Source organism: Brachyistius frenatus, unplaced genomic scaffold (genome assembly GCF_029030835.1).
Source record: "Brachyistius frenatus isolate BFR_SWC_R1_liver_20210118 unplaced genomic scaffold, ASM2903083v1 Contig_44, whole genome shotgun sequence".
NCBI lineage: Eukaryota > Metazoa > Chordata > Actinopteri > Embiotocidae > Brachyistius > Brachyistius frenatus.
The window spans coordinates 2,960,870-2,976,925 of NW_027210643.1; the positions used below are offsets into that span (position 1 = coordinate 2,960,870).

Consider the following 16,056-nt stretch of genomic DNA (forward strand, 5'->3'; position numbering starts at 1 on the left):
GCTTCCCGTATTTTGTGGCGAGTCCCGTCCACGGAGCACAGCCGACGGGGAGCTCCTTGTTAAACGGTTTTGGTAATCTGCGAATGCCGTTTGCGGTTTTTGGGAGTTAATGTCCGCCCTGACGAGAAGTAATGACAATGCGGCCGCAGTATTTTCTTTCCCAAATAACCTCTCCCACATTCGACAGATCCCGAACCCGGCGATGACAGGATTCAAATCGGGCGACGTGGATCTTGCCGGCACATGTTCGCAGCCGCCGTTTGAACCGACGACATCAAACGGCTCATGAGATCGACTCCGTTCGGCTTTCTCAAACCGCGTCGATTCAGAAAAAGACGTCGTCGAGCGTCAAAATCACGCGGGACGGTTCCTCTCGGCCGGTCGGACAAAACGGCTCGGGCCGCCGAAACGAACGTTTAACCTCGTGACCTTCCCGCGCGCCTCCGCCGTCGCCGTCAACCCGTCTCCTTTGCGGTTACTGAGGGTTGATCTGCGCCTTCCGTCGTGTGGTCTGAGGCTATACTCTTTCCACAGGATTAAATAACGTTGCGATTAAAAGGTCAAAGGTCGGAGTAATGCAAATCCACGGGCTTAGGCAGTCCGAATACTCCTCTCCGGATATTCTAATTCCAGTCGGTCGTGCTGTCGATCCCTCGCTCGACTGCTCCCGTCGACCCAGAAGAGGAGAGGGGGGGGGGGGGGGAACAAAAAAACAACAACAACACGGCTATACATTTACCAGAGAACATTTGGTCAAAAGTGGGCCGCGATTAGAAGATGACAGGCCGATGTTACGCGCAGAGCCAGCGGGGATATGTAGAAATCCACCTACCCGTCCCTACGGGTGACTGTCCACGGTCCTCCGCCGGCTCCCAGGTTGACTACAGATGAGTGCCGCATGGAGGGAAGCCAGACACATGTCGGCCACATTGCTGCCGCAGAATAGCAGATAAATAACCGCAGATGTGCAGACAGAGGAGAAAGCTGGGGAGAGGGAAAACGGAAGAGAGCGGACCAGGGAGGAAAAGGCAACATAAAAGAGAGGGGAGAGTTTCAGAAACTCTGCGGCTCGGAGATGTTATCTGTAATATTGAATGAAGTAGGAGTTTTCCGGGCAGATGCCTTATTTTTTTTTTTGTGTGTTTTTTTTTTTGTTGTTGTTGTTTTTAAACCGGCCGAATACACTTCGCAGCTCACGGAGGGCGTGCGCACCGCGTCGCTGAGGGGAGAGCGTCGCGGTTCGACAGAAGTACGAGCTGAACGGAATGATTGTATTTTCAATTTGAACGAAGCCCAAAACGCGAGAAGGCCGGACTGCCGTCCAAAAAAAAAAAAAAAAAAAAAAAATTCCCCAGCGCACGCTCCTCCGCTGCACCTTCGTTTGAGCCAAGTGAATGTGTGCGCTGTGCGATTTTCATTCCTGTAGTTATAGTGCTCGGTGGCCCCGGCCCGGTGCCAGCCCTCGGTGGTTACAGATCTGTTTACTTTTTGTAGGCTGGCAGGAACATGAGATTTCCTCTGGGTGCGCTGCGGCGGGCTGGTCGACCTGCAAACAGCGCGGCCTCTTCACAGCCTCGCTGCTCCCGTCGCAGGCTGCCGTCGTCCCACGCCCCCCCCTCCCCTCCCCCTCCCCGCACCCTTCCCCGCCGCCGATCGCTTGTGATGAGGGCAGCGCCACACAAACAAACATACACCCACGCAGAGGCGGACAAGGGTTCAGTGAAGGCACGGAAAACGCGCGCACACAGCAAACCGAATGCTGATGCACGCGAACAGACCCTTACACATGCTTTAGCAGCTCTGCCTCTATAAGAATGCTGGTGGATTTTATGGATTATCCGGAGCTCGAATTATCCCATTCCTTGACCAGCTTGACACACAGTAAGGGCCTTGTCCTGAGATGATCAGCAAGACTAATCTCACAAGGGAGCCTCCCATTGAGACAAGAATTGGGGGGGGGGGGGAACCCGGAGGAGTTAAAAGTATGAATAACACTCGACAACAAGTGGCGGTTGTGTATTTCTATTCTGACAGGTGGGCGATCCTTGAGAAAACCCGCCGGTCTCAAAGTGTGAAACCCGCTCAAACCCACTCAGATTAATAATAATAATAATAATAATAAATAATAACCCCGGTGTTTTTCAGTCTTTTCCCCAGTAGCAGTAGCCATTTCAGTCCCAGCAAGGGAAAAAAAAAAAAAAAAAAAAAAAAGCGGCGGCAGAGTTCCCCGGAGAGAGAGAGAGAGGGAGATTAGAGCGAGGCAGTAGGGACTTTAACAACATGGATTAAAAAGTACATAAAAAAAATAAAAATAAAAGTCAGTGAAGAGGTTCGTTTCGGAACAAAAACGGTCCCAAAGTGGGCCATTTTAATTTAATTCGTTCTCCGGTGAGTGTTTGTCGAGTTTAATTTGCCATGCCGTACAAGGTAATTTAGCTAAATGAGCGTTGCTGGCTAATATGACTGTGTGGTCGTGTTGAGAGAAATCGTGCAGTTTTACTGTTGACTGAGATTGTATACGTTTTATAAGGTGGCAACGACTTCACAAAAAATAAATAAAAAATTTAAAAAAAGCGCGCAGCATTTTTAAAGGTACTTTAAAGTCAATTGCAGTTTTATGTTGTTTAGTCCCAGATTTTGGTCATAATTCATTTCGATAAGGGAATTGATTGACGGTCCACGCTCGTGCAGATTAATTCTAATTTGTTTTTGCATTCCGACGAACGTCACCGAGCGCCGTTTAGCAGAGGAATGTTATGAACACTGTTGTTTGTTTCAGGGGATCATAATGTCCTCAGACTGCTACCGCTGCGCGGTGAAAATGCACATTTTGCGGCTCGGCCAACAGCAGCAGCCGAGTGACGCGTCGTTGCTGGGACCACCGGTCTGGGACACTTTGGCCGGGTTTCTCCGCGGACGTTCAATTTTGTGTCAAATCAGCGACCGAGACTTGAAATGCGTCGGAACGCGTGCTGCCATGAAGCAACGAGCCGGACGCCGTGTCTTTAGTTCAGAGGGGGGCCCAAACATCGCTGTCCAAGACTGAAAAAGGCGCACCGGGTCGGGAACGCAACCGGGCGGGGTTCTCTTTTACTTTTTGCGGGGCTGTGCGCCAAGAATCGGCTCCCCCGGGGACAAACTGTCAACACAAGAGTTTCCACCGTGACGTTCTGAGGGAAAACGCGCCACGAATCAGGCGACGGCACACCTGCACGACGTGCCGGTTTCTCACCGCAATCGTTGGTGCGCACCCCGCCAAAACTCATCAAATCGGGCTCCTCGACGCTTCTTTTTTTTTTTTGGTTCCCCAGACATTTGACTCCAAATTCAATGCGCGTCAAGTTTGAGGAGAGATTGCAGATAGGCACGCACCGGCGGTCGCAGAAATGTGGGCAGCTCGGGTGCTGCTGCCGACCCCGCAACTTTTTGAATCCGGCCTCGTACGGCCGGGGTCAAATAAGGAGGTCGTGTGAGGAAGTACAAAGAGCGACGCAGTCCACGCAAGGAGGTTGGTTGGACGGATGGATCAGGAAGAAAAAAAAAAGAAGTGGCGCAAGAAGAAAAGGAAGGCGATCAACGAAGCGTGTTGGACTCGTCCTCCGGTCGCCGTGATTGTCGGTACAAATCTTCATGGAAATCCGCTCAATAAGCGATGGGACTATTTAACTGAAAAACACCCCGTGGTGGCACTGGAGGTCAAATCTGGGGATTGAAAATGGATGACTCATCAGTTTATGTACAAGTGTTCACACCGAGGCGTCGCAGTTTTAATAAATTGGCCCGAGCCGAAGCGGTGTCTCAACGGACCGACCAACGACGGCCGCCCCGAGCGTGGCTGAGAGGGTCACGTCCGGCGGTGACCGCGGACATTATCGCCTCACCTTGATTTGCGTGAGCAGCCGTCTTATCACGAGAACGTCGTGTGTTTTTTTTTTTGTTTGGGACGTCTCCTGTTTAATATTTGGCGTGCTTCTCGTCTCTCTCGCAAACCGAGCGCAGGCAAATTGTTTTATCGAGCAAGAACAATATTCAGCATGGTAATCCCGACGCTGGACATCAATATCCTCGGAGGAGTCTGAATAGCTGACATTCTTTGAATGAACCAGACTCTACAAACTTTTGTTTGTTTACTCGTGTCCAGTGGGAGTCTTAATTTTCTCCCTCTCGCTCTCTCTGTTGATAATATAATCACAAGAACAGCCAACACAATACCTTTGGACATGAGAGGGGGGCCTGCAGATCCTGTAGTACTGAGGCGGCAGCCGGCCAGCCATAACAACATCAAACAGCCCCTAGCCTGCAGCGCTTACACAGAGCCAAGACCCCGGACCAAAAAATATGATTGCTCGTTCTTTTTAAGATAAGAATGCAGACAAGCTTGAAGGTTATTTCGAACAATATGTGCAGGTATGAAGTGTCCGCAGCGGTAGAAGTGTCTGGATCGTAGCGGACAGACAGGCCGAAATTGCCGTTTTAGGTCAGATGAGGATTCTTGGACGCCTGAGATCAGAATATGTGATCTCGTCTCGCAGGAAATGACACGAACCAAAACACTCAGTGTTTGAATGTGCAGCACGCAGGCGTGTTTGGAAACCAGAAAACCCTCGTCTTTTCTGGCCGGTGTGGTGATCCCTCAGCTTAGTTTAACAAGGAGAAGGCACAGAAGTGGTAGAATGCTGGAAACATTAGGAACTGATGAAGAGCACCACCTGCTGGTCAACGATACTAAGTACACACTCAGCCCTTCCTGCTACTCTGCCTGAACTACAGCAGGTAGTCTGAGATCTCTAACTTTTGTTTGCAGTCTTAATAAATTCATAATTCAGTCATAATTTCATATTTGAAAAGTTTTGGAGAATTTATTTTCTCACATTTTGTCAAACTATCTCTACATTATATTATACTATACTATCTGTACTATACTATACTATATTATACTATACCATACTATACTATCTGTACTATACTATACTATACTATACTATACTATACTATACTATACTATACTGTAATATACTGTAATATACTATACTATAGCTAATATACCATACCATACTATACTATACTATACTATACTATACTATACTATACTATACTATACTATACTATACTATACTATACTATACTATACTATACTATACTATAGCTACTATACTATAGTATACTATACTAAACTATACTAAAGTATACTATAGTATACTGTACTATACTATACTAAACTATACTATACTATACTACTATACTATACTATATTATACTATACTATAATATACTATAGCTACTATACTATACTATAGCTACTATACTATAGTATACTATACTAAACTATACTAAAGTATACTATACTAAATTATACTATACTATTGTTTCACCAGATCAGCTTTCTATACTCATTTATTACTATTTCACAACACATCAATCTGCTTATTTTGTTCAAGATTTATTATTCACTCAATTCATTGTTTGTCGTGTGTAAGAGAAATAATCCAAAGACGTTTAATGTATTGCTGTATCTTTACATTTGATGAATAGGTTGAGTTAATTTTGTATGTTTTAAACTAAGGATCCCCGAACTTTTTTTTTTTCCTCTAAAAGCTACTTTGACAGAATTGAAGCGTTCGAGAGCTGCTCATGTTTAGTCACATTTATTCACATAGCTGAGCTCCTCTAGTTGATCTGCAGGGTTAAATAAGAATGACACTATCGATACAGACATGATTACAATTTTCCAATTTGTCCTAGAAATCATACTTTACTTTCTGTGTAACCTTTGACCTGAAAAATGGACTGGAGGCATCAGTGTAGATTTGAATTATTTCTGTTGATGATTTCACCTCACACACTGTGACTAAAAGGGAGATCAACAGCCTGGTGTACCATGTAAAAAAAAAAAAAAAAAAAAAATCCTACAGTATTTATGTGTTTATACATCACACTTGCAACTTCATTGCTTTCATGGCTTCGTGTCAGCCAGAAGAACATTAACTGTGTGTGAGCTGAAAGTATACTTGCTTAAAAAGCAGTCAGATCACGTCTTCAGATTCATCTTTTCATCATATGGACATTCCCTCCTATAAATAGATCGCTTGTTCAGGCTAATGCAGCTGGCAGTCAGACCAATTTATGAGAGTTGAAGCAACAACTTTCACGCTTCCTTAGACACATCCCCCCCCCCACATTTTTTTTTTTTTTTTTTTTTTTTAAATCACTACAGAGTGCGCTTCATGTTCAGCTCATACATTTACGCGAGCAAGCATCGGTGTGTATTCGATTCACAATGTCCATCTGCATCGCTGAGCCGATCACTCCCGTCCGTGCGCCGACTCGATTACCGCGTTCTTCCGGTGCTCCCGGAGATTGAGTGTAATCGCACAGACGGAGGGAGGCTTCCTGCTTCATCCAGCCGAGGGGATCCGATGCGTGAGCTGCATCCAACTGCGTATCGATCCTATTCGAGTCTTTGCAGACGCCGATTGGGGAGCGATGAACTCCGCTGCGGGAGGCGGCGCGATTTACTTCCGAGTTTTCAAAAGTCGTGAAAACTCAAAACCAACCTCTGCGTCATACCGTGAAAGTGAAACCACGTAGGACGACTTCTGCTTCATGAAGTAGACGCAGCAGGAACGCATTGGTCTCACAAGCGCTTGTACGTTTCTGTACATTTCGACCTCCGGTTTTAGCCGCATATTACACATAAGAACGGTTCATGACGCTTCATACGTCGGATGTAAAGTCGCATGAAGGGGGAGGCGTGGTAGACGTTTTAGTGTCTCATGAGTCATTATGATTGACAGCTGTCAAGTGTTGCGTTTGGTTTCAGGACAGTATACGTTACAGAACAAGTTCCCAAAATGAATCGTCACTCTTGTTGTAATATTTCAAACTTTTAACATCTTCTCTTACAAGTGCACCATCTGGTGGAGTTAGTGATGTCGGTTCAATATTCATTGTGTAGGTTCTCATATTTATTTAACCTTGGCAGTAAAATGTTCATGACACAAAAGCACATGAACATGGACAAGTTGATTGAGTAACTGTATTAAAATGAAGTAAATAATGATTTATCTGGAAGTCAATTATTATTCTTATTCTTATTATAATTATTATTATTCTGCAAGTCTGCATTTAACTTCTTATTTCCTCATTTGTGTGTTAATGAGGGACAGTAGGTGACATTAGAACCTAATCACATTTGACCACACTATCAATAAACGTGGGATCCCTCACAGTTTGGAGGCTGTGTGATAAATGTGCCATATCATTAGCTGAGTAGCACCGACAACTCTTTATCTGTTGAGGTCGACATTTTATTTTACTTCCTACGAGAAAAAGTATGACTGACCGGTAAAATTGGGTCATTTAACATCTGACTAAACAATGTCTCATGTCCAATAGGTTGCATGGGTTTGTTATCGTCCTTGGTTTCACCGATGCAGTTTCTCATTGCTGAGAAGCTGAGATCTTTAAATCTTAGTTTTCCAAACTCTGAAGTGAACTTTTCATTTTTATGATTTGCCTTTACCTGGTGGTTCACCCTGTCCACAGCACGGCAGGCACAATGAACATGTTGAAAAAAATGCCATTTGACCTTATTGCGTACCAGCACCAGCTGTAACAATAATTTATGTCAGAAGTGGGATTCGAACCCACGCCTCCAGGGGAGACTGCGACCTGAACGCAGCGCCTTAGACCGCTCGGCCATCCTGACTCTACCCAAATATAAAAAACACACACTTTTTACAGCGGTCAGACCGACCGGTTAAATTGATCGCTTTTTAAGTGCCTTACCGCAGACTAAATTCCATTAACGTCCATTATTAATCTGTATTGCCAGATGCCACGATATTTTTTTTAATGTCTTTATGTGCAAACTACCTTAAAAGATGTAGGTTTTGGGCCAGTGGACATGATCAAGGCAACTTGGACAATACAAATCTTTAACTTTGCTATGGTATAAAGAATATTCCTGATAAGTGACATTTATATTTTAAAAACTGTGTCATTACATGAGTCACAGTCTGCCAGTGATAAAGTCTGATTCAGTCTACTTTTACCCACACATTTGTTTTCTGGTTATAAACGACTGATCCCAACACTTAGTGTAATGTGAAAAAGTTGTTGAAAACTGTTTTGCTGTGACATCTTTTGTTGACAAGGCGAACGGGCTTTAACTATAAAACGTTTTAGGTAGCAAGTAATAAAACATGTGTTGTAAAGCCAATGTCGAAAAATACAGACGCTGTAAATGCTAGCTGCTGTTGTAAAGGAAATTATTTCGCCGGCAGAGAAGATCAAGAAAAATTCACTTGGCGTCAAAACGGAGAAGGACAAATCTGAAAAGTCTTGTTCGCCAGGCCCCAGCGAGGATCGAACTCGCGACCCCTGGTTTACAAGACCAGTGCTCTAACCACTGAGCTATGGAGCCCGCGATGGTGCGACATGGCATGTAATCACATCTTTAACCTACTCAAGACCAGTAATGATCGTAAATGTGGACATGTTAAGTAATACAATGTACGGGACGAGTTGACGAACGACCAACCCATTAAGATCACTGTGGACTGGCCAACCGGCTGTACTACGTTGCCGTCTCGGGAGCTTATCCTACAAAAATGGCTTTTTTCAGCGTACTTTCCAGTATAGTTGGACAAGCGCTCATTTTTCTGCTCGTTCTGCTTTTCGTCGCGTTTCTCGGTTACTGCTTGTATATTAAACACATTCATATGAAATATGACCACATACCCGGGCCACCGAGAGACAGGTAAATCCAGCCGGTCGTTGTTTACATTTATATGTTTATTTCTTTGTTTGCTGAAACAAATGCGTTGCATACTCACTGTTTTTATTCTCTCCGTAGCTTTTTCTTGGGACATACACCAACCTTTGTGAGGACTATGAAAAATGGGGGAGTTATACACGACAAATTTCTGGAATGGTAAATTAAGCAGGTGTTTTTGTTGTATGTAAATGAGAAACTCTTAAACTAGTCGAAGTATGTCCTCCCAAACTAAGTAAAATAATGTTGGACCTGCAGTAAAACCCTCTGGTTTTATTGTAGGCTATAGCAAGCTAAGTTGCTGATAGCTCAGTTTCCATATATGCATGCTGTTTCTTTTTCAATTTCAGTTTTCATGTTTCTAATTTATCGTTAATTCCGTAATAATTCACCTCTGCATAACAAACATCGCTAGTTATTAGTGTACTTCCAGTTGTCGAATCGCCATTGTAATGAATGCATGTTTTTCCAATGACATTTGTAATTCGTTTTTCAATTGACAGGGCTGAGACTTATGGACCTGTTTACCGGATAAATGCCCTACATTATGGCTTGTTGTGTGTGACCTGCCCAGAGGCAACCAAGGTAAACACATGTTGCATAAGCATTGCACAAGAAACAGTGTGAAAGTGCACACATTAACCGACACGAATTCCTGCATGTGACACAATAGCACATCAGTGCCATCTACTGACCTTATCAGTCAGTGTATGAACATAATTCCTCATACGATTTGAAATCTTGCTGACTTTCAATGTAACTTGTTTTAATTGTTCTGGTTTCAGGAAATCCTGATGTCCCCAAAGTACCCCAAGGATAAATTCCTCTACAAAAGACTCTTCAACCTGTTTGGTCAACGGTAAATTATCAAACTTCATACTCTATACATCAGTTGATAGTGTACCACGTTTTTTGTTTGTTTTGTTTTCCAGCTTAATAGAGTAAAAATCATCACTGTTTTGTGATGTCAAATCTTTACCAACCTTATTTTCAAAGTATTCTCTGACCCGTCTCTCTTCAAGGTTCTTGGGGAACGGCCTTGTAACAGCACAGAATCATGAGCTGTGGTATAAACAGCGTCGCATCATGGACCCTGCGTTCAGCAGCTTGTGAGTTATACAGTTATCACAAAAATAAACCAGAATGGACAATATGCTTAACCTTTACTTTATATCCAGTTTTTATTATCATCATAGATCCTGTTCAGATTGTGGGAAACTTTTCCTCGGTTTCTTCTGTGCAACAGCGTCCAATTACATAATCTCTGTCGGTATGTCCTGGATTTTCTGTCCCTCTTTCTAACACTGTCCTTACCTGCAGGTATTTGAGAGGTCTGATGGGCACCTTCAATGAGAGGGCAGAGAAGCTGATGGATAAACTGACAGACGTGGCTGATCGTGAATTAGAAGCCAACATGCTCCATCTTGTCAACTGTGTTACTCTCGATGTCATTGCTAAGGTATTGTGTCATCGTCATTGTTATTGTTAATCCAACACATTTTTCGAAATTGGGAAGAAAGCACCAGTTTAAAACAAAAGTTTGAATCACATTGTTCCTCTGTTGATACATATTCACGTGTTTGTTTCCTTGATGACTCAGGTTGCTTTTGGCGTGAGTTTGGACCTCCTGACGAACACATCTCCTTTTCCTAAAGCCATCGAGACGTGTTTGAAAGGGATGGTGCACTATATCAGAGACACTTTGTTTGCGGTACTACTTAAGGGTTGGTTAATACAGAGTATCTACGACGAAAACCTTGTTAACAGCTACGTCTTATAACTTTCAATCTTCATTTCCAGTTCAATCCAAAGAACCGAGCGTTCATCAATGAAGTGAGGGAATCGTGCCGCCTGCTGCGCAGTACTGGAGCTCAGTGGATCAACGACAGAAAGACTGCCATGCACAACGGCGATGACGTCCCCAAGGACATCCTCACGCAGATCATCAAAACTGCTGGCAAAGGTTGTGCTCTCCCTGAAGTTCACAGACAGGTTTCACTCACAGCTCCGCAGTTGTCAGTGAATTCATTTACACACGTTATATGTGGATTACATAAAGTAAAGTAGATAAGAGCGATATTATGAGTCTACATGTCCATTTCTGTGTTATTTCAGAGGAAAGCATGACTAAAGAGGATGAGGAGTTGATGTTGGACAATTTTGTGACGTTCTTCATTGCGGGTGAGTCTCCGCTGTTTCTACTTCGACGTGTGAAATGCTGTAAAATAAACTTCAGGCTTCCTCTGTGGCACAAAGGAAGGCAACTGTGTTAAAGGGACATTTAACCCAAAAGTTCGACTGAAACTTGTGAAGAGTGTGAACCAGTCGTCAGTTTCAGCGTGCATTCGTAGCAGGCCACTGTCAGGTGGAGGAAAATATTATTTTCCAATTTCTACTTTTTCTTTTTTCCTCTTCTTCCTTCGACTGCTCCTGTTCGGGGTCGCCACAGCAGATCATGCATTTCCAACTCTCCTCCTCTGCATCTTCTTCTGTCGCTCCGACCGCCTGCGCGTCCTCATCACATGCATAAAACTCCTCTCTGGCCTTCCTCTTTTCTTCTTGCCTTATGGCTCCATTCTCAGCATCTTTCCTCCCTTTTATACCCGGCAACCCCCCACATGTCCAAACCATCTCAGTCTCACTTCTCTGATTTTACTCCACTTTAACATAGACCTCATCTGCATAGACAGAAACTGTTGACCGATGCTTCCTTGTATTGATCTTATTACTACTGTAATGTAAGCTCATTATGTGTTGTACATTTCATAGTTTTTTTTTTTTTTAAAGTGAACTGGTCTTTTAAGACCCACATTTTAAGTTTGAGACGAAGAATACAACCTCGTTAGTGTTCGTCGTGTGTTTCAAGGTGATGATCTCTTTTTGTATGAAATGTAACATTTCATAGGGCAAGAAACCACAGCCAATCAGCTGGCTTTCTGCATCATGGAGCTTGCAAGACATCCTGATATCCTGGAGAAGTAAGAAGTAATAACGCAATGATTCATGGTATATCCAGTGAACGATGTTTTCTTCAGTTGTACTTTTATTTCTCAGAGTGAAGAAAGAGGTGGACGATGTCATCGGGATGAAACAGGAGATAAGCTATGATGACCTGGGGAAGCTGACCTACCTGTCACAGGTACACTCTGTGAAGATGCAAATATTTTGCTTCAACTCTTTTTATCGTGTCCAGAGTGAATTGTACTCTCCCGTTCATTTATGCATTCACTGGTAGGTAACTAACAAGTCTTGTTGTTATCTTTATGAGGAAAAGCTCCATCTGCAGATAACACGATAAGAACCAGGATTACTCACTGATCTCTTTTTCTTTCGTTAAAGAAACTGACCAAAGATGTACTGTACATGTCACATTGTAACTGTCCCCCAGGTGCTAAAAGAGACTCTGAGAGTTTACCCGACAGCTCCGGGAACGTCCCGGGAGGTTCCGCAAGACATTGTCATTGATGGGATCCACGTACCTGCCGGATTCACCGCTTTTGTGAGTCATTGAATACGTTTGTAGCGCAAAAACAGGAAGTGACTTTCTGTTTTCTATGCGTAAAGGACACACACAACAAAACAATACTTTTCTTAGATTACTTGCAAAGTATTTCAAACAATACTTTCGATAAAACGCGTGAAATGAATCGTTCTGCAATTCAGTTCAGCAGCTACGTGTCTGGGAGAATGGACAAGTTCTTCAAGGACCCAATGACATTTGATCCTGACAGATTTCACCCAGACGCTCCCAAGTAAGTAGCTCACAGTTTTCACATCAGGACAGTTACCAAAGGCCAAATGATACCACATTACCACGATACCCAAGTCATGATACAATATTACTGTGGTGTTAAACATGTAATTACAGACAAACATGTTAAGTGTTGCAGAAATCTATTTTGTGATTTAGCAGCTTTTATCAACTGCAAATTATGTCTCCGAAGGAAAACTTTGTCACCATCTGTTTTATAAAAAATAAAAAGTTTACAGTCTGATCATCTGACTTCAATCATTTTTATTGGAGCAAAATGGGATTGTCAAGCAGACACACTGACCAACCTACTAACTTTATGTATTTATCTATGCAATAAAATATAGATATAAAATAGATATTTGCTGTCTGTGTATTGACAGAGTATTGCCACAGAAAATAGTATGCTGTACAGCTTCCCCCCATGCCTACTGGTCTAACATGTTATATAAACCATCATTATCGCAGATAAAAGAAGGACATGCAGTAACTGAAGTTGTCTCTTATCTGCTTTAGGCCTTATTACTGCTACTACCCCTTTGCCCTCGGGCCACGCGCATGCCTGGGAAAGAACTTTGCTCAGGTGGGTGCCACCCAAGACGTCGATCGACACATAGACCGACGACACACACGAACACATTGACTGACCTGAGTCGGCGGTGGGTGTGTTTTCAGATGGAGGCCAAAGTGGTGATGGCAAAGCTCCTCCAGAGGTTCGACTTCACCCTTCTCCCGGGGCAGACCTTTGACATCCTGGACACTGGCACGCTCAGGCCGAAGAGTGGCGTGGTGTGCTATGTCAGACACAGGAAGTACAAAACATAAATGCTCATAAAGTACCATAATATAAGGGGGGGAAAAAAACATAATAATCCATGAAAATGGGTTGCTTAGCCTAGCGTATTGATTGGAGCTCTACTTCTGCCGCAGCTAAAAGCCCTTTATGCTACAAAACGCTTTTATTTCTGTTAATTATTCAGATAAATTGCAAAGGAAATAGCATCATGTTTGAATTAAATACAAAGTATATTAATAGGAAATTAATGTGATTATTGCTTTATCCTTATAATATTGAAGACAAAGTAAAATATATTTTTTTCAGTGTATTTACTTCTCCATAACCACTAAAACACACAACCTTTTCGTGACTATAACACTATTGTAAAAATGTTCATGCAAATTCAAATAAACCGCCGCTAAGAAAGTGTGATTTTATGATTTTTTTTTTTTTTTAATCTTCTCAACCTGCCCTGTTTTGGCCATGACTGACAGTGTCCACACGGGGGCGCTGTGCCCTTACAATTAACCTTACATACGCACCTGTTCAACCACAGTTTTCGGAGAATTAACACTCAAATGCTGTCAGTGGTTTTGACGTCATTTAAAGTGTTTGTTTTCATAGTTTGTAATAAGATCAGGTCATTAAGTGGTGAATCAGGTTGTAGTCAAAGGCTGCGTTCATTATTGTTTTTTTTTAGGGATAAGGTGATTTTTCGTTTGAAATACCGGGACAAATTCCACAGCGCAGTTTATTTTCTGCTCAAATATGAATAAAGAAACCATTTTAAGTAGCTTTTCAAAAACTTTAAAGGATATCGACGTGCAAAGAAAAACGAAGAACAAGCAACTTTAAATTTTTTTTTTTTTTTTTAAATAAATAAGTGTAACGGTAGAATATTTCCTAAAAACGAAGTAGGCTTGAGCCATTATTCCCCAGTGCTCTGCTGTGATGAAATGTGGGTTCCCCCCCCCCCCCCCCAGTTGTTCCGTGTTGTCCGGAGCTCGTGGGACTGTTCCTTTAAGAGGGCCGAGCCTGCGTCTGCTGAGGCTGCGCCGCGTTTCTCATCTACCTGCTGCCCACTTCTCTCCTACGCCTTGATTGGCCGTCTTGGGCGAAATCCTCTTGAATGATTTCAAACCCGAGTGTTTGGATAAGGAGGAGGAGGAGGAGGAGGTGTCCGCTGTTAATTCCGAGCAGGCTGGGTGGAGAGGATTGAGCCCTCCGTCCACCCGAACACAGCACGCCAGTAAAAGAGGTTTTTATACGAGGAGGAGTTGTTGACGGCAAAAAACGCGTCCCGGAGCACCTCCGGTCACAAAGTCAGCTTTTTGGAGGTGGCGCGTTTACTCGAACGTTAGCTGTGTTGCGCAGAATTAAGGTTTAATTCACGTAAAATTAGGAGGTTATTGTGACTTTAGGGTTTTTCCATCATTTGAATGGAGTGATGTCCAGCGACGACGGCTCACATTGCGATGGGACGCGGTGTGCTGTGCTGACAGGACTCGGCGCCTGGGACCAAAACCTGAATGGAAATCTCTGTTGATCGATTTTACATGATGCGTGTGCGTTATTGACGGAATGTGAGTACCAACAGTTGTTTTTAACCAAGGCTTTTCTTTGACCAGATCAGCGAGGGCATTTTTAGTTCATGCGCGGGCTGCCACAGCATCACACGAATATTTTCCTTTTCATGATCGGCCTGTTGAAGATCGAGCCGTAACGATACTTTTCTGATTTTGGACAATGTATTCGTATTTCAACACAATTCCGGAATTGAGGTTGGGTTAAATGAGTTTTGACAGTTAAATTCCAGCCGCCGTGTAAAGGAACCGAGACTCGAGCCAAGATAGTCATGGCTAAAAATCCGTCCGAGGGGCCGAAGGATGACCTGAGCCAGCTGACGGACGAGGAGCTGCTGCGGTGCAGCAAAGACGACCTGCTCAGGAAATTAAGGAGGGTTGACGGCGAGAAAATGAACTTGATGATCGAGCATGGCAACATGATGAAAGACATCAACCGGCGGCTGCAGGTGCACCTGCACGAAATCCGGAGCCTGAAGGAGATCAACCAGAAGCTGCAGGATGATAACCATGAGCTCCGGGAGCTGTGCTGCTTCCTGGACGACGACAGACAGAAGGGCAAGAAGCTGTCCCGGGAGTGGCAACGATTCGGCCGCTACACTGCCAGTGCCATGTGGAAGGAAGTGGGCACCTACATGATGAAGCTGAAGGAGCTGGAGGCCAACCAGGACACTGTGTTGAGGGAGAACTCTGAACTGAAGGAGATCATCTTCATGCTGGACGAGGAGAGGAACGGGGCAGGGTCCAGGAGCTCCATAGACAGTCAGTCCAGTTTGACCAACATGAACGGGGGCACCGGCACCATCAGGGATGTCGGAGACGGGAGTAGCACGTCCAGCACGGGTAGTGCTGGAAGCCCAGATCACCACAATCACAACCACATACACAAGCCCTCGGAGAGCAGTAAGACCGGCCCCACCATGAGGAGGTCCATGGATGACCTGTCGGCGCCGCACCACCACAGGAGCATCCCCAATGGACTCAATGGTGAGTACACGAACTCTGCAACCTGTGTAAACACACCTGTTTGTCAAAAACTGCATTGAGACTTAAGACAGGCCCCCACGCCCCCAAAATCACACCGATCAGGCCATTGACAAGTTCCAAAATAAAAGCTTTTTGGCCCTGTAGTTTCATTTAACACTGATTACGTCCGTGTCCCTCCTCT

General features: G+C 44.0%; 2 protein-coding genes and 2 non-coding genes across 6 annotated transcripts in view; 2 read left to right on the forward strand and 2 right to left on the reverse strand.

Annotated features, from left to right (window-relative positions):
• Positions 1-7,625: 7,625 nt before the first annotated feature.
• Positions 7,626-7,708, reverse strand: trnal-cag (transfer RNA leucine (anticodon CAG)). The gene has a single exon. It is a non-coding gene; the product is annotated as a tRNA-Leu (tRNA).
• Positions 7,709-8,352: 644 nt separating this feature from the next.
• On the reverse strand, positions 8,353-8,425 carry trnat-ugu (transfer RNA threonine (anticodon UGU)). The gene has a single exon. It is a non-coding gene; the product is annotated as a tRNA-Thr (tRNA).
• A 56-nt stretch (positions 8,426-8,481) lies between these two features.
• LOC138623550 (cholesterol 24-hydroxylase-like) lies at positions 8,482-13,381 on the forward strand. The gene is made up of 15 exons (XM_069703135.1): positions 8,482-8,761; positions 8,858-8,935; positions 9,280-9,361; positions 9,562-9,635; positions 9,799-9,885; positions 10,097-10,235; positions 10,377-10,487; positions 10,577-10,739; positions 10,892-10,957; positions 11,682-11,754; positions 11,831-11,915; positions 12,165-12,275; positions 12,440-12,528; positions 13,044-13,110; positions 13,203-13,381. Exons 1-15 carry the CDS (start codon positions 8,613-8,615, stop codon positions 13,350-13,352), a joined length of 1,524 nt encoding a protein of 507 aa, XP_069559236.1. The 5' UTR covers positions 8,482-8,612; the 3' UTR covers positions 13,353-13,381.
• Positions 13,382-14,595: 1,214 nt separating this feature from the next.
• The window catches only part of ccdc85cb (coiled-coil domain containing 85C, b), a 48,841-nt gene continuing 47,380 nt past the window's right edge, over positions 14,596-16,056 (forward strand). For all 3 annotated transcript variants that reach the window (XM_069703146.1, XM_069703143.1, XM_069703144.1), the window contains exon 1: positions 14,596-15,875. In XM_069703146.1, the coding sequence (XP_069559247.1) occupies positions 15,161-15,875 (715 nt within the window). In that variant the 5' untranslated portion in view covers positions 14,596-15,160. The remainder of the gene's footprint in view (positions 15,876-16,056) is intronic.

Coding starts and splice junctions, on each gene's coding strand:
- LOC138623550 (XM_069703135.1), top strand. CDS start 8,613: ATGGCTTTTTTCAGCGTACTTTCCAGTATAGTTGGACAAGCGCTCATT. Junction 10,236..10,376: donor CTCTCGATGTCATTGCTAAG/GTATTGTGTCAT, acceptor TTGATGACTCAG/GTTGCTTTTGGCGTGAGTTT. Junction 10,488..10,576: donor TCAGAGACACTTTGTTTGCG/GTACTACTTAAG, acceptor CTTCATTTCCAG/TTCAATCCAAAGAACCGAGC.